The sequence below is a fragment of the Paroedura picta genome, chromosome 1 (genome assembly GCF_049243985.1).
Source record: "Paroedura picta isolate Pp20150507F chromosome 1, Ppicta_v3.0, whole genome shotgun sequence".
In the NCBI taxonomy this organism is placed as follows: Eukaryota; Metazoa; Chordata; class Lepidosauria; order Squamata; family Gekkonidae; genus Paroedura; species Paroedura picta.
This window is the reverse complement of record NC_135369.1, coordinates 37819736-37837859: the sequence shown is the minus strand read 5'-3', so window position 1 is coordinate 37837859 and position 18124 is coordinate 37819736. Positions and strand designations below refer to the sequence as shown.

Here is an 18124-nt window from a genome sequence, read left to right as displayed (position 1 = left end):
TCTAGACCAGCAGCACTTGGGAATATTTTGGGAATTAAAAAAAAATTAAAAGCAATGGGTAAAAACAGCTTTTCAGTGCTAAATTACTCAGGAATAATTTACAGGCCAATTTTCTGCACCTCTTCAACCAGATTTTAATCATTTAAAATTAGCTCTTTGTGCTACTCCATTTTAAAGTGTTTTTAATAGCAGTATTTCTAAGTATTTTATAATAACAATGGTCACACAGCAAAGATAATCAGTAATTGAGAGTTATGTATAATCATGCAACTTTGAGCCTCTAGCTAATGTGCAAGAATAGAAACTGGATTCTTGAAATTTTACAAAAAAACTGGAACTTATTACTTGTATTCAGCCATTCTCTGTATCCAGCCACTCAGTTCCCAAGACTTACAATAATTAACATTTCTTAGGAGAGGGGGCAAGCAGCAATTGCTACCATCTCCTTTCCCACTCCAGTATTATCCCTAGTAGTCAATGGAGCCTCAAGAACAGAGGGTTTGAGCACTTTTCCTATGTAAAATACTTCCTGGATATACAGAGATTAGCATATCTAGGGAAGAACACCCACACTCGTCCACATGCTGGGTTTACACATATATACCCAGGAGTGTATGATTACATATATACACACAGGAGTGTATGATTCCCCCCCCCCCAAGAAACAGGGGGGCTGGACTTGTGATGAGAATCAATAATTGTAAAAATTCACTTTGCTTGTGGTATAAATAAGGAGGTGAATTCTCTCTTTTTACAAGTAGAGAATGGAAAGCTTTTTGCAGGACCCATGGAGACTGGTCTCATTCCACACTCTGTCACACCTGTAATTAAGAAAGGCTTGCTTGCTAGGTTGGGAACCAGACCATAAAATAGATGATCATGCAACATTGTTTAATGACTATTGTTTAATGACTAAAAGTTAAATACCTCAAAAGCTGCAACACAGAGATGTTTCTTAAAAACAGAGGTTCATTTTCAGGAGATTGGTCAATAGTTTGACCCATTCATTTCTCTGAAATAGATGTCGAGCTAAGAGTAGGCAGGAAGCTATACGCTCACCACAAATAGGTGTTAAAATGTATCTTCTTGCCTTTGATAGACTAACTTCTGGGTTTTTTAAAGGCATTAACCCCTAAGGAGGACGGGCATAGCCTGTAAGCCCCTGTTTCTCAGACAATGGGAGGATAATGTGGTTGCAGAAAGGGCATAAGGGGAAATGCCCGTGTTAACTTCGAGCTGGTTTTGCTGACATGCTCCCATATTAATACCTTTAATATGATATAAGAGAACTTGTTGTGCAACCCTTTGTTTAATAAGTGGAATTTAGACACTCCAGTTGGACTGGGGGACCTTTGGAACCCCCTGCATAACAGACTGGATGACCCTTTGTGGTCTCTTCCAACTCTGTGTGATTCTAAATGTGGTACAGGCCTGTTACCAGGTAACACATTGTAGGAATGATGCTAATTTGACTTATCCCATGGGAAAGGGAAGGGGAAGAAATGAGAGAAGGCTATGGTAAAATATCATTGTGACCTAGATTAATTAGAAGTTTCTGTACCAATTAATAGTGCTGGGGAAGGGGGTAAATCCATATGATTGAAAGCACCTCCATGCAACCCGCCCCCCCCCCCCCAAACAAAAAAAACAAACCCTACACATCAAAATTAACATGCCTGTGAAAAAGCTAGGAGGCCACCATTCTCCCTGACAGGCTAATGTTCTATATGGAGGGAATTTTGGGTTGGCAAGGGGACTGGACGAACAGTCGTGACAGCTATCAACTGCAGAATATAATACAATCCATCCAGGTTTGCCATCTTTGTAGTAGTGAGCCCTACATCAATGTGGGCTATAGCCAAGACCACTTTTATAAAGCTCCTGATAAAAATTGTTCACCCTACCTCACCATGGCTCTCACCGCACAAAAAAAGCATTTACATAGTTCTTTTTCTAAATATTTTAACTACTTCAGACAGATCAGCAACAGTTCCTGCCTGTCAAGAGACAGGGTAAAGAATCAATCAACACCGAAACTCATCTTTTGTTGTTGTTGTTGTTGTTGTTGTTATAACTGACAACCTAGCAAGGCAAGAGACGTTCAGAGGTGGTTTGCCATTCATTGCCTGCTTGTGCATCATGCATGACCTTGGTATTTCTTGGTGGTCTCCCTTCCAGCCTGATGTAGTGGTTAAGAGTGGTGGCCTCTAATCTGGAGAACTGGGTTTGATTTCCCACTCCTCCTACACCTGCAGCCAGCTGGTAGACCCTGGGCCAGTCACAGTCTCTCAGAGCTCTCTCAGCCCCACCTACCTCACAGGGTGTCTGTTGTGGGGAGAGGGAGGGAAGGCCATTGTAGACCACTTTGAGACTCCTTCAGGCAGTGAAAAGCGAGGTACAAAAAAACAGCTGTCTTTTGAATACTAACCAAGGCTGACCCTGCTTCGATTCCAAGACTGGGCCAGCCTGAGCTATCCAGATCAGGGTCTAATCCAGGGGTAGTCAAACTGCGACCCTCCAAATGTCCATAGTCTACAATTCCCAGCGTTCACTGGCAGGGGCTCATGGGAATTGTAGTCCATGGACATCTGGAGGGCCGCAGTTTGACTACCCCTGGTCTAATCATCTGCAGAGTTTCTGTGTAGATTAGTGCCTCTTCCCAAAACAATTGGTGCTCACTTCAAAAAAATCAAACAAACCTGACACTTTTATTTATTAAAAGTAGGGAAATTATGTACATAGTTTTCTACCCAATTGTTCATTTATATGAAGACAAAAATCAACATCAGTTAATAAATAAATGGAATCACTTTCAGTAACAAGAATCTGGATGACTGAAGTCACTTATTTTTAAAATTTATTAAAAACACATTAAACCACTCAATTCACATACACTAGTATTTAAGGTTTTGCCATTTCACAATGACTTACAATGACCTCTCCGCATCAGCATGTATTTTTAGACCCACTATAACTTCTCATGCAATCAAATTACCATATTTGGGATCAAGAAGGAACTTACTAGCAAGCATATCTTAGACCCTAAGGCTTAGGTGCTAAACACACTAAGATACAAATCCGAAAGTCACTGGTTCAGATCTTACTTCTGAAGGGAATTCACAAAATAGACTTAGGTAAGATAGGATGCCAACTCCAGGTTGGGAAATTCCTGGAGATTTCATACGGTAGAGCCTGGGAAGGCTGGGATAAAGGACATGTTAGAGGGCATATCATAGTGGTGTCACTTCCTGGTTTTCCTGGAAACAGTGGCATAGTGTCATTGCCAGGTCCCCCCCCCCATCACTTGGAGTAGCAGCAGACAGTAGAATGGCATCCCTACTGACAACAGTAGGGTTTGGAGAAGGGAGGGGTCCTTGTGGGTTATAATGAATTGTTATTTATACCCCACTTTTCACTATTCTAAGCTGGCTGCATGTAGAAGAGCAGGGAATCAAACCCAGCTCTCCGAATTAGAAGCCACTGCTCTTAACCACTACACCAGCTCATAATCTAAAGCAGTTGTTTTCTTCACAGGAACTAATCTCTGTAGTCTGGAAATCAGTTGTAATTCCAGGAGACATCCCACACCTGGAATTCTGCAACCCTATAGGTAAGCCATTTTTCTCCTGCCCCAGGTATCTGGTGTGAAAAATAGAGAGGAAATACTGGCTTACCTTGCAGGGTTGCTCTTATGATTTCAAGAAGGTATGGGTTGGATCCTGTGGAAGACTGCCTTTGAAGGAAGGGATTTTTTTAGGGGGGAGGAGAGTTGCTGATTCCTCCCTCTCACCACAGTTTTCTAACACCTCTCTCCCATACTGTGCTTGTTAGTCCTTCAGTTCCCCAGGGGCAGCATTTGGAGGTTCAGCAGGATGGGACCAGACAAGATTCAATCCAACGTATGTCAAATGCTTTGAACATCCTCAAGCGCCTCATTTGCCGAAGATAATTCATAAAAACCCGTTAGTCATATTCTGAATTCTGCAGGATGCAGAATTTGTCTTAAGGATATTTTTCCCACTAAATTTTTTCCTTACTATGGGATTTGTCAGATTTTATGCAACTTCCTTATGTGCTATGCTGAAAACTGAATGATGAGAACACTGTTGCAAAGTGGCTGGTAAAACAGAAAAGAGTCTTGTAATTAACTACTGGCTTGGTGGCCTGTACTGAATGAAAAACAGCCCCCAAACAGTAATATCTTTCAAATCAGAAAATGTTTGTCTTTCAGGCTGTTAACATGTTTTTTTTTCTTATCATTATATTTAAGCAGGCTTCCCAATGCACAAGGAGGACTTATCAACTTTGAAGGACTCATTCACAAAGCTGCTACAGAAGATCCTGCCTGAGCACAAAGGACTGGATGAGATCAGCTTCAGTTCCCTAGTATCCATAGTTCCAAGCCCACAGTTCTTTGAAATCATCATACATGTTTTTCCTGCAGCAATAATACAGCATCTTGGTTTTAAATTTTTGCTTCTATAAAACTGCTACTTAGCCAGGCTGCATTTGGAGTTCTTTAAAAACACAGCTACAGCAAAAACACTGCCTTTTAAACAAACTGTGTTCCAGGCAGTGCTTCTAGTTTGTTTGCTTTTTGCCACCACATATGCTGTACTATCAACACAAGTCTACACCCACCTCTAGCCCATTTTAAAAAATGTGCATTGAATGGATAATATATACAATTTAAAAGGTAGCCATCTTTGTTAATGCCAAAACTGTGCACTTTTAAGAAAATACTGCACAAACGGTGAGCCTAATACCCAGTTCAGTTATAAAACCACTGCGTACATACGGATAAACTGGTGTTTTGTAGTTGGCAACCAATTTTGATGCACAAAAAAAGCAGATTTAATATTGTGTGCTGCAGTTCAAACAATAATACTTCGGTGGTATAAGAGAATTGTAGGGGAGCAACAGGCAACCATTAAAAAGAAGAAACAGACGCTCCATGAAGTGGTGGACCACAGGTGGCCAGTGTTTGGCTAAGGTACAAGTGACATTCCTGGCAGGAACAGGGAAGCTTGGAGACCTGGCTGTGATGCGTGCTGTTACTTCTACATTCCAGCCTTTATGTTGGCGGCAATCTGCTCAGTAGTCTACAGACAAAACCTCCCCGAGTCGACTAGAAGCCAAACCACCCCAAAGCATGATGGGGATGTATCGCAGTGTGCAATAAGAGTGGCAGGAAACCGTACTTTGGATGTGACTTGTGGCACTGGCAAAACACTGGTCAGTCCACCAGCTACACGGAGGGGATTGGAATCTGCTTAGCAGAAGTGCTGTCAAAATCCCGCACCAGATCATTAGTGGTGTGGTAGTGCATGGCGACATAAGACTTGGCAAAGCCAAACGGAGAGTTGGCCGGCTGCAGGGAATTTGGAGTGCTCACTTCCTGAGAAGGGCAACTGTTATAGATGCTATAGTAAGGTTCAATGCGGGTGTTCATGGGAGTAGAGCTACTCTGGCCTCCATAATGCTGGTGGCCCCTGGAAGCCTTAGGACTCAGTACACTTTCCTTGGAATGACTAGGGCCACAAGCCTGGTCCACAAACTTTTTCTGGAGCTTTGGAGACAGCATGTAGGCCGAGTTGGTCTCATGATGGGATGATTTGTTTCTGTTTGCCTCCAGGCTCCCTTTGCCAACAGCTCGGAGCCTAGTTTTCTGCTTGCAACAAAAAAATATCAGGGCTAAGAACTGGAGGCACCAAAGCACCCTCCTCCTCAACCCAGCACTGTTGCGTGAATATATGAAAGGGTTTAATCCGGATTTGAAAAAAATTAAGGTAAATCCACACAATTCAAACTGGTAAAGGATAAAGCCACTGTTCCTGGATAAGACATCCTGCACCAAGGAGATACCCAAAGGGAGGCAACAGACTAAGACAGAAAGGACGATCACCACACATGTCACTACAGCTTTGGAGTCTTTGGCTGTGGACAAGTTAACCATGGATACCAGCTGGAATCTGCTGGCTGCTGGCGCAGACAGCTGGCTGAGGTTCTTCATGTATGCATGGGTCTGGACATGCTGCAGCTTATTGTAGTTTTGGTTTCTATACAGAGCTGGCATGGTACACTGCACCCCTTCAGCACACCCCGTTACTAGTGGCCCAATGAAAGGCTGAGGCTTAGAGGCATCCACTGTGATGACGGGAGGACATTTCCTGACTTGAGCATTTTTCCTCAAGGCTTGGGCTATCATGATGTAGGAGACTGAAACCACCGTCACACAGCAAATGAAGTCAATCACATACAAGTAAGGGATGATCCTTCCCTCTCCACTGACTAGGCCGGAGATGGGAAGGCACAGGCGGGATTTATGGGTCCTCATAGTTGCCAGTGTGGCAAGAGTGAAGCTAGTGGCCCACAGGACCAAGGTAAGCAAGAGGGTGCAAGGGAAAGAAGCAGTCCGGTTGGGCTGCTTCCCTAAGACCATGCGCAGTCGGTGAAGGGCAATCACAGCAACAGTCTTGAGCGACATGATGATGAAACCGGAACTGGTGAGGTGAAAGGTGAAGCAGAATGCATCAGGGATGCCAGCCGCAGAGTCCAAGAAGAGGGCAAATGTGAACATGGGGGCAGTCACTCCACAGATGAAGAGGTCACAGAAGGACAGATTGAGGATCATGAAATCAAAGTTGGTCCTGAACTTCCGGAAGGCCGGGTCAAAGAATGACAAGAAGACAATGAGGTTGCCGTAGGAACCCAAGCAGAAGATGACAGCCAGGAGGAATGTACATGTGACCAGAGTGGCCGTGTGAATAATCTCCTGGATATCTCCTTGGAAAGAAAAGGTTTCATTGCTGCTCCAGGAGCGGGGTGGCAGCTGCGATGAGGAGTTGGGCTGGTCTGTCCACTTTGTCTCAGCCCGACCTGTCAGGTTCATCCTCGAGGAAATAATACTCAGCTATCTCAGCAGGTAGTTGGAACTGAGCACCTCACCTTAGAGTTTGCGACAAGCGAGATCCATGGCGGGTGGAGCCTGTTAGTACAATGACAAGCCCCCCAACCCAAAAATAAAGTCAACAGGCAACATGATCTACATGAAAGCTTATACCTCATCTAGTAGCTGTGTAATACCACAAATGGAAAAGCACATCTGCATATTCTACTGCACTTCTTAAAAGTGCAGGAGCTATTTCAGAGTGAAAACAGGTTAAATCTGAGACACTAATGTTAAAAATCGACAGAGAAATTGGGTCTGATAAAACAAAGCAAGAAGCTTTTCGCTTGGATGCATTTTTCGCTAGCCACATGCTATCACCTTCTTTCCTCTAAAACAATATGTGGTTAAAGTTGAAGTGGCCACATATTTAGCCTTTATAACCAGTGCAACAAATACTTTTGTCCCTTATTCTTTCAAGAAGACAAGCAGAAGGAAGAGCTCTAAACACTTGCTTTGCATGTGCCCTCTCGCTCCAAATGCAGTTCCCAGCATCTCCAGCTACCTTCTGGTCTAAAGCTCTTTATTTCCCATTATCATGGAAGGAATTAAGCAATGTCTTCTGAAAATACACCCAAGTGAACAGATATGGCCGAGAACACCAGCAAAAAGGGAGAAGGATCCCCAATTAACTGGCCAGCTAGCCCCACCAGACAGTGTCTGACTCTAGGGCCTGCACAGAGACCACTTTTCTCCCTGCCCCACAATGACCGGCATAATTTTGGCCTAGCAACAGGGCGCTGGCCAGTTCTCCTACTTCCCGCGCATCCCTAATGCATCCGGCACCATTAAGGGCGGGGAGGGAGGCGGCTGGGGCCTCGGAGTCCAAGAGGGGCGGGTGGGGGGCGAGGGAGGAGACCGGAATCTGGCCGCCAGAGCGCAGGTGCGCGTCGGCCCAGCGCCAGAAGAAAGGCAGCGGGTCCGTGGCCGGGGCGCACGCCGCGCGGCCGGGCTTGAGGGTTGGCCTTCCGAGCCCTTCCTGGGACGCTCCCCCCTTGTCCCCCGGCCGCATCCCGCTCCTTACCAAGCGCTGGCCACCGCGGCAGGGGCGTTTGGCCGGTCAGTGGAGGCAGCGAGCATCCCCTGGCCGAGCTGCGGAGCTCTCCAGCGGCGGCTGAGGCTGAAGTCATCGCCGACGTGCGGGAGCTGCTCGGCCCGGCTCGCAGTCGCCGTCTCCCACCTGCGCTGGGGGGGGGGGGGGGGGTGAGAGAGAGAGAGAGAGAGAGGAGGAAAGGGCGGGAGACGGAGAGCCAGCCCCCCGCGCCGCTGCGCACTCACGTGCCGCTTGGCGCCGGCTGGAGGGCTGGCGGTCGTGAGGCGTCGCTGCCGCTGTGCGCCTCGCAGGCTGTGTCGTTCCGTTGCCCTCCTCACGCTCCCCCACGTCGCGCAGGCAGCCAGGCAGGCTGGCCTGGCTCTCCTCGCAGCCAACCCGCCGCCGCGCTCCCGAAGGACGTTAGCCGACCCGCAGCGTGCAATCGCGGCGGCCAACACGGCGTTCCCGGGCACACGAATGCGCGCGCGGGAAACGACGCCGCCGCCGCCGCCACGGTCCCAACTGGCGCGGGCGGGCACGCACGTACCGCACAGCAATTGTTCGGCCAGCGCTGCTGCAAACGCCGCCACGGGAGCATGTCTTGCTTTGCCTTGCGCAGGAACCGGGCCTAACCTACAGCCCCATCCAGCTGCACGGCGCCAGCTGGCCCGTCGGAAACTAGGGCAGGCCCCGCCAGCCTCTCACGGGGTGGGGAGTGTTGAGGGGGAATCGCTATTTCAAAAGAGCGGTTGCAGTGATGCAGGGGTAGTCAACCTGTGGTCCTCCGGATGTCCATGGACTACAGTTCCCATGAGCCCCTGCCAGCACAGATAGAATTTCCAGCGGCTACTGGCCATGATGGCTAAATGGACTCTCCTTTTTCTAAGGCAATATACCAGTTGCCCTAGATGGGGGCTATTGGAGGGAAGGCAGGAACTACTCAGGTACCCCCCCCCCCCCGCAGCTTTCTGGATCCAGGGTATATATTCGAACTGGCCTCCTTTACTACTTTAAAAACAGGCACACTACTTTGTTCCAGTTGTGCTTTTATAAAGGAGGTTGGGGAGTGCTGGTTTTCCTTCCTTGCATCCTTTCTCCACTCACCTGTTTGTCTATTTCTAAGTTATGCCACCCCTCCAGAAACCTGCTCAAGGCAGCCAATAAAATGGTTAAAAAACATTAAAAGTATTAATTTAGAAGGCCAGATCCTGAAGATGAAACTCAAATACTTTGGCCACCTCATGAAAAGGAAGGACTCCCTGGAGAAGAGCCTAATGCTGGGAGCGATCAAGGGCAAAAGAAGAAGGGGACGACAGAGAATGAGGTGGCTGGATGGAGTCACTGAAGCAGTTGGGTGCAAACTTCAATGGACTCCTGGGAATGGTAGAGAACAGAAAGGCCTGGAGGATCGTTGTCCATAGGGCTGTGATGGGTCGGACATGACTTCACAACTAACAACAACAATTAAAATCCAGCATAAAAAAACCTCAACCATTGGCAAATTAAAGTAAGTTTTCAGATTAAATAGTGTTAAAAATCAGCCCCTTTAATACTGAGTTAACAGAACAATTTGGCCTGACAGCTAGCAAAAAGTAACATAGGTACCCAGCAAACCCAAGGGGAAGGGAATTCCGTGAGGTGCCTCTGCTGAAGAAGCCCTTTGATTAACACCCACTTTATCTCTGAAGATAGGAACATAGAAATCGGGGCTTGTGCAGTTGTACAGTATGGGAGGAGGTGGACCCTCAAGTGCCCAAGCCTCAAGCTATTTAGTGCTTTAAAAGTAGGAACCAGCACTTTGAATTGTACCTGGAATCTAATGGGCAGCAGATGCAATTCTTTCAGCACTGGAGGGACCCCTGTATCCCAGCCCATTTTCAAAGGCAGCCATTACAACCTAACCGAGATGTAATCAGAGCATGGTTCATTGTGGTGCGATCATATTTTTCTAGGAACAGCCACAGCTGCCGTATTGGCTGCAGCTAACAAAGGGCATGTGCTTTAGTTTAGAAGAAATTTGGACCTCCAGCTGGGCCTATCCAAATAGTGTTATTGAATTGTAGAGACTATATAAGGATTATAACACTTCCTCTCTCGTAATACTGATTAGGGAACCCAAAGATGATTCAGAACAGACAAAAGGAAGCACTTCTTCATATAACACATAATTAACTTGCAGGATAAGGGACTGGACTAGATGACCCAGGAGTCTCTTCCAACTGTATGATTCTATGATAATGCAATGAACCTATGAGACTACCACAGGATGCAGTGACAGCTGCCAGCTTAGACAACTTTTAAAAGGGATTTGGCATGTTCATAAATCAAGCAATGGGCATTAGCCAGGACTGCCAGCATGTTCGAGGGCCTCTATTAGTTTTCAGAAGACAGCAACAAGGTGAGGTTTTGACCTCTGTGACTTGTTTACAGGCCTTTGGAGGAAAACAGGATGCTGCATTAAGCGGATCTTTGGTAATGAACTCAACCATGGACCTGTTGATTGTTACTTTGATAAACTTATGTTATTGTTCTTATTATTACCACTGTTGTATTATATTTTTTCTGATGATGTAGAACAAGTTCAATGTATTGTTTATGTTGTGTGCAAACCACCCTGAGCCTCAAGGGAGGGTGGTATACAAATATAATAAATAAAAATAAATGATCCAGCAGGGCATTTCTTGTAAACTGCAGCTACTCTGTAATAACTACAATCGGATCCATCAAGAGGCAAGGGAATAATATAATGAATATGAATCTAGCTCAAGCAAAGACCCTTCCTCCAAAGAGAAAAAGCAAGAGTAAAAAATAATTTAAAAAAGAGATACAAACTAATTGCCAGACTGAACAGAGCTTGGATCTGATCCAGCAGGGTTCTTGGGAAGAGGCCATGGCTCAGTGACAGAGCATCTTGTTAGCATGCAGAAGGCCCCTGGTTCAATCCATGGCATCTCCAGTTAAAAAAAAAATCTGACAATAGGTGGCATGAAGGACTTCTGCCTGAGACCCTGAAGACCTACTGTCAGACTGAACAGACAGTTCTGACTGCAATAGACTGATTCAAGATCAGCCAGCTTCAAGAGCATAGCTTGGACACTATGCCACGTCATTGATCCTGTGCATCATCCTGCAACATGTGCTCAAGACATGCATTGAAATCCCCGGTGCATTTAGGGGTGGCAACAGCATTGTTTTCCACTTTCCCATCTGCCTTGACAAGCAGTATAGAAGTAGCAGGGAAGAGAGAAAGACAGCAAAGAACAGAGGAGGAATGGTTGGAAGAAGCCAGGGCTGCCTTGTCTACTGCTGCACTTGGGGGATTAAAAGATACAGAGCAGCTCTCTGGATTGCAAGCTGGAAATCCTACCTGAGCTGCAGACTGGCCACCTGTGTATTAAATGCTTGTACAGCAGGGAGGGAAAAAATAGACAAGAATAAGGGGGATTAGAAGATGCAGATAAAGAGTCAGATGAGCTTAAACATAAAAGAAGGCTGGATGACAGAAGCATATCACCTGAATGTAAAGACAAGTCCTGGTACAAACACACCGGTAGGCTCAATGGATGATGCTTGTGAGTGTGTGTACAAATCTCTACTGTAAACCTGTCTGAGAAAGTTACAATCAGATGTATATTCTCTGGAGACAAAAAGAAGGCCAAACTCTTATCACAGATCAGGATTGCCACTCCTCCTCCCCACCCCACCACCTGCGATTGATGGTGGACGGAGTACCCGGCAGGGGCTAGTTCTTCAAGGGCAACTGTTTCACCATCCCTGGTCCAGGTTTCCATCACACACGTCAGGTCTACCCCCTGTGCTGCAAAACAGGTATGCAGTTGTTTTTTGTTGTTAATCAACATGCACAGCATCAGTTTCGGAGGTTGGTTGTTTGCCTTTGCCTCTACCCTAGTGGCCCAAGAGATGGGGCAGAGGTTAGAAGGGATTCGAAGGGATGATTGTATCTCAAGTCCCTTTTTTTGACCAACCTCCTACCACCGCTGTCTCTGCCCCTTCCCCTAATTCTTGGGATCCCTGACCCCCTTGGTCCCCCCCCCTTGTTGTTACTTCACCCTTAATTGTTCCCAGTGCCTGAGGGCCATCCATGTCTTGTTTTTTTTTGCTTGTTTCTGTTTGTCATAGTGGTCCCCAACCTTTTTATCACCGGGGACCACTCAACGCTTGACAATTTTACTGAGGGAGGCCTGGTGGGGGGGGGAGTAGTTTACTCCTCTACTCTCAACCACTGCCCTAACGCTCTCTGACTCTGGTTGCTATGGTAATGTTTAAACATCCCTTCAAAATAAGATACAGACACGGCACAACAATGAACATAAGGAACATTTTATTTTCATGGAAATTTTAACTCATGACAATGACAACTCAATTGGAACCTTGAGCTTGTTTCTCTACGTCATAGTCCCATCTGGGAGTGATGGTAGACAATGACACCCGAAGTGTGTTGTAAAGAGCCGGGGGGGGGGGGGGAGAAGGCGTCCTTCGCGGCCCACCTCCAAGTAGTCGACGGACCACATGTGGTCCGTGGCACACAGGTTGGGGATCGCTACATAGAGGACACTCTCTGGGGGCTGTCACTTGTTTATTCTCTAGGGATCTTGAACCGGATTCTTAAATTACTTGGAGATTGTTAGATTTGGGTTTGGTTTAGTAGTTCCAGATTGGCTTTGGGTGTTTGAATCCCGAGTGATGGCCCTCATCATCTGCTGTGACATCTCAGAGCTACCCAGTCTGGAATTTATTAGTTAGTGATTCTCTATTGGTTTATGGGGGGGTGTTATTTGGTTAGACTTCATTATGGGGTTGGATGAATATATGTGTGGTTGTATTGTGGTAGTTGCTTTGGGGTTTTTAGGGAGGGCTGGGTAGAATCCAGGATTGTTGGGGGGAGGGGGGAATTTTGGGTTGGGTTGGAAAGGGTTGGGTAGGATCCAGGGTTGTTGGGGGGGGAGGTATTAGATTGGATAAATTCAGGTGGTTGGATTGGGCTGGCTGGGTCAATCATCAGTTGGTAATAATTAGTTGTTTTGGGCTGGGTTAATCAGTTTGTAATAACATTTGGGGGGGGCAAGGTGTTTTTCCTTTTCTATCCTCCCCTCCCTCCTCTCTCTTTCTCAATGTTAGATAAGGTTCTTTTTCATTTCTTTCTTCCTCTCTCCTCCTCCTTCCTTCTTATTTGACACAGCACTCTTTATTTTCTAGGTTCCTCCTCTCCTCTCCTTTCTCATTATTGGGCAAGATTCTAATTTTCTTTTGTCCTTCCTGCCCTCCCTCTTCCACTTGTTTCATTATTGGACGAGGTTTCTCTTTCCCTTCCTCCCCCCTCCCTCCTTCCTGTTACCGGATGACATTTCCCCCGTTTTTCTCTTCTCCCCTCCTCCTCCTTTTTCACATATACTGATGTTATTTGATAATTCCCCCCTTTTTCCCAAACACTGTTAACACTCCTCTAAATTCACAAATTTCAGTTGATGGGTGTGGTATTGTTTAGGAATTGATGGTGAGTTTCTTAAAACCAGCTTCAAAACAGAATTCAGTCAGAACAGCACAAGTCACAGTGTAGCTTTACACTGACTATCTGGAAAAGATCATTTGAATAGCCTGCTGCTGTCCTGTTAAATGAACATGTGACTCCGTCCAGGCATTTATTATTTATTATTATGGCCATTATCTAGCAATTCATACCAATCCTTCTCTAGATTAATAACATGCACAGAGTCAGTTATATAAGGTGCCAATCAAAAGCAATCACTTTAGGATACAGCAACTTCCCAACCCTGTCCCACTAACTTGGAGTCCTGTTTACCACTCCCCTCCCACAGGGCTTTTAAAAACCTTCGCAGCTGTCCTTGAATTTTTGTCATGGTTCTTCTCATGAGAATCTCATCACCATTTCAGGTTGCCTTTTGCTAGGTCAACTCACATGATGTCCAAACGCTCAGAAAAGTTCAGGAAGCCCTACAGGGCATGGAGGTGAAAGCTACAGCCTGGTCTTTAAAGAGAGTAGGGGTTATGAAGACGGAAGGACGATTATCTCCTTTAGCTCCTGGGATTTGAAACTCTGGGGCTGGAGAAGACTCTTGCAAGTCCCTTGGACTGCAAAGCGAACAAACTGGTCAGTCCTAGAGGAGATCAGCCCTGACTGCTCCTTAGAAGCAGTTTGGTGTAGTGGTTAGGAGTGCGGACTTCTAATCTGGCATGCCGGGTTCGATTCTGCACTCCCCCACATGCAACCAGCTGGGTGACCTTGGGCTCGGTACGGCACTGATAAAACTGTTCTGACCGAGCAGGAATATCAGGGCTCTCTCAGCCTCACCCATCCCACAGAGTGTCTGTTGTGGGGAGAGGAATGGGAAGACGATTGTAAGCCGCGTTGAGCCTCCTTCAGGTAGGGAAAAGCGGCATATAAGAACCAACTTTTCTTCTTCTTCTTCTAGAAGGCCAGATCCTGAAGATGAAACTCAAATACTTTGGCCACTTCATGAGAAGGAAGGACTCCCTGGAGAAGAGCCTAATGCTGGGAGCGATTGAGGGCAAAAGAAGGGAACGACAGAGAATGAGGTGGCTGGAGGGAGTCACTGAAGCAGTTGGTGTGAGCTTAAATGGACTCCGGGGAATGGTAAAGGACAGGAAGGCCTGGAGGATCATTGTCCATGGGGTCACGATGGGTTGGACACGACTTCGCAACTAACAACAACAAGCTCCTGGGTGGAGTGGTGGCAGTAGCAATGAGAGACATGGGCACAGAGGGGAGGATAGCACTTTAATCTACCACTGAATGTGGATATGGTGTATAGAGATATGCTTGGAGCCTAAATGGGGCAAGGGAGAGCAGTATTGGAGAGGCTTTGTACTAGGATGGCTTTGTATCCTTTACTCTCACAGAAAATGTAGTTGAGTTGAAAGGATCCACTTTCTCTGCTAAAAGCAGCTGGGAAGACAGCTGAAGATGTGTTTTGAAAGCCAAGGGATCCTGGCTGCAGACAGCCAGAACAGAAAGATGGTGGCTTTGTGGTTTGTCCTCAGCTTCTTATGCTCAACAGCTTTTACTTCTGTCCTTGGACACTCTTATTTTGCTAACATACCTAGTTTTACTTAAAATGTTTTGCACAAATGCCAAGCAGCGTCTGCCTCCTGTCCCACAAACAAAGGACATAGAAGGGCAGCACATAAAGTGCATTGTCGTCACTAGCAAATGTTGCTTAAATGGGAAAATGGCCAAATCAGTATGATTTTTTTCAAGCATAGGACCACTGTAGACAGTCACAAGCACAAAATAAAAGGGTCACTGGAACTCCGGTCTTGTGTTCAGGTAGAGAAAAGGCTGAATGCAGAGAGATCTCCATGGGAACATGGAACAACGCTTTTCAAATACCTCTTTTGTGCTTCAAGCCCACCCTTCTCTCACATCCTCCCACAAAAGAACTGCTTGTAACAAAACTCAGTTTGAGTACTAGACAATAGCAAAAACAATTTCGTAACACTTTTTCAAGCCAATTATCTTTGTTTTAAAAGGAATGAAGCTACATCATTATTGCTAACTCCTTTTTCCCATTTAAACCTCACACCTTGCTCATCAATTGCACATATCCTTATGAAGGTTATTCCAAATTAATAAACTGATGATGACTGAACCGGAATTCGTCCATTCATTTGATTTGTTGACTATCACTCCCGCTCCAAGCTGGCTTGTGGTTTACAATAAAACAATAAAATTACAAAATTCCCTGGCAGGATAACCCCATTCTACTCCCTCCCAGCTCACCAGTCTAACATGGGCCAAAATGGCCCTTCCCCTACACACAATGCCGATCGACCTGGGGGGGGGGGCGCCACCTGCCCTAGGTATTCAGGGCATCCTGAGGAGGAACCCAAGGTCTTCCACAGCTTGGCCTCAACCAAACGCCTGGTGGAAGATGCAATATCCATGATTTAAACAATCTTGCTTAGGCAGTATGCAGGGCAAGGAGCAGGAACTTGGAAAATGAAGGCTGTTGTGCCCAGAAAGGAGTGGGCAGAATGCAGCTCATGCCTTCCCTTTTGATTTTGGCCCAGCATTGTGGTGGTAAAAGAAATGAGTGAAACCTTGTAGAACGGTGTTCCCCAACCACCGGGCTACAGCCCGGTACCGGGCCGTGGAGGCCTCAGTACTGGGCTGCGGCGGGGGGAGGGAGGGAGGCGCCGGTGCACCAGTAGGTGCTCCTTCCTCCCCCCACCGCAGCGCGCACTCGCTGCGCCAGGAGGCAGACGATCGCTCCGAGCCCAGCGAGTGCTGTGCAGCAAGGGGGGAGGGAGGCATGCCTGCTGGTTTGCGGGTGCCAGCGCACTGGGGCCCGCTCCTCCCTCTCCCCCCCCCAGTCCTCAGCCCGAAAAAGGTTGGAGACCACTGTTGTAGAAGACTGGGTGCTGCCTAATTGATCTGGAAGACACCATATTCAGGGAGTGGTTTTTTAAATCTGTTCTGCGGCAATACTGCAGCAATGGTTGTGTGATCAGAGGAAAAGGCCAACTTCTAGCACACCCTCATGTGTGGGAAATGGTAAGATATCTTGGCAACCTATGGGAGCTCCTTTGTTCACCGTGCAGGGTACAAAAGGTTCTACACACACCCTTCCAAAGATTTTTGTACTGGCATCCATGGGATTTGACAAAACATTTACTCAGGAACAAGAAGAACAGCAGTAGCAACAGAAAGTGAACTCTTTTGTTGCTTTCCTGAGGTAGTGATGCTAAAGGGGTCCATGGGGATATGAAATTGCAACACCCCTCCCACCATCTGACTGGAATATAAGGGTTCATGGATCTCCATTTCTCATATCTGACAAAGAAATCTTTTGAAAGCTTTTGTTGTTGTTATGTGCGAAGTCGTGTCCGACCCATCGCGACCCCATGGACAATGATCCTCCAGGCCCCCGTAATCGGTCTCTCAAGTACAAGTGGTCTCAAATCCAGCTCTGCAGACCAACATGGTTACTCTCTGAAAAGATCCAATCAGGAAAAAAAATGCAGACAAAACCCACAAAAGCAGATATTGCAATTTACAGTTGACTTAAAAAATTACTGGAAGTTCATGTGTTGAGAGCTGGTGTATGCATAAGTGTCAATAAATAAATATTAATAATTCCCCAAATCTTGACAAACACACATACACCCTCCTATTCAGGCTGCCAATGCTAGTATACAGGGCTTCAAGCATCATGAAGTAGCATGAGACCTTACCATAAATTGCACCTTAGAGTGGAAGATCTCCAAACATTCTGTAACAGCTCTGCAACCATGGCATAAAGATATGGTTCAAGAACATGGCTGCATGGCCTCTGCATGGCTTTTGTTATAAATATGTTTCTAGTCCTCAGACATTAATTTAGAATGCAAGAGCTATTCAAGGACAAGAAGTGCCCCAAAGCCACGATTTGCATGAAATATGACTAATCTATAATACAAAGACGTGCACTGGTTACAGCTCATGATATAAAGGCACACGGTGCTCACTGCCAGTCGCCACTTACAATACTGAACAAAACAGGGTATAATTAGCATTTAAGAACATAATGCAATGCAGAATGGATAAAACTCAGGCAACCCTTTTTAGAAGGGAGAATGTAGAAATCAGATCAAAAAGGCAATCAGCAGTGGATATTGTATAAATGGATATTGTATAAAAGGATTGAGAAAATTCCACAGGAAGCTGTTCTAGTAAATTCATATTTATTACCTAGGCAGAAAGTAGCTTGCCTTAATGTGTTAACTGTCTACACAAGCAGCCAGCATGGTGTAGTGTTTAGAGCGCCAACACTAAGATCAGGGGGATCCAAGTTCAGATCCCTATTTTGCCACTGAAACTTGCTAGGCAATCCTGGGCCAGTCATCCTCTCAGTCTAGCCAACTTCACAAGATGGTTGTTGTGGATATAATGTGGAGAGGAGAACAAATGTTTGGGTACACATTGGGGAGAAAAACAGGATATAAACAGCAAAATATATAAAAAGGAGCCAGACAGATCTCATGTATGGTACTCAAACTTTCCCGACCCTCTTCTTCTGAAAGATTTTCCTCTTATGCCCTCAAAGCAAAAACAGTTCTCTCAGTGAAATGCTGCTCTAAATGAATAATGTGCCACACAGAGA

General features: G+C 46.1%; 1 protein-coding gene across 3 annotated transcripts; it reads right to left on the bottom strand.

The window, feature by feature from the left end:
- Nucleotides 1–4830: 4830 nt before the first annotated feature.
- On the bottom strand, nucleotides 4831–8755 carry GPR75 (G protein-coupled receptor 75). 3 transcript variants are annotated; one of them, XM_077334333.1, is made up of 3 exons: nucleotides 8228–8753; nucleotides 7974–8129; nucleotides 4831–6988 (listed from the first exon to the last, which is right to left on the bottom strand). In XM_077334333.1, the coding sequence occupies exon 3, from the start codon at nucleotides 6890–6892 to the stop codon at nucleotides 5249–5251; it is 1644 nt and encodes a 547-aa protein (XP_077190448.1). In that variant the 5' UTR covers nucleotides 6893–6988; nucleotides 7974–8129; nucleotides 8228–8753; the 3' UTR covers nucleotides 4831–5248. The 3 variants fall into 3 exon arrangements, with proteins under 3 accessions (XP_077190448.1, XP_077190454.1, XP_077190437.1); XM_077334339.1 differs by lacking the exon at nucleotides 7974–8129 and having other exon boundaries at nucleotides 8228–8755; XM_077334322.1 differs by having other exon boundaries at nucleotides 7974–8753.
- Nucleotides 8756–18124: the final 9369 nt, after the last annotated feature.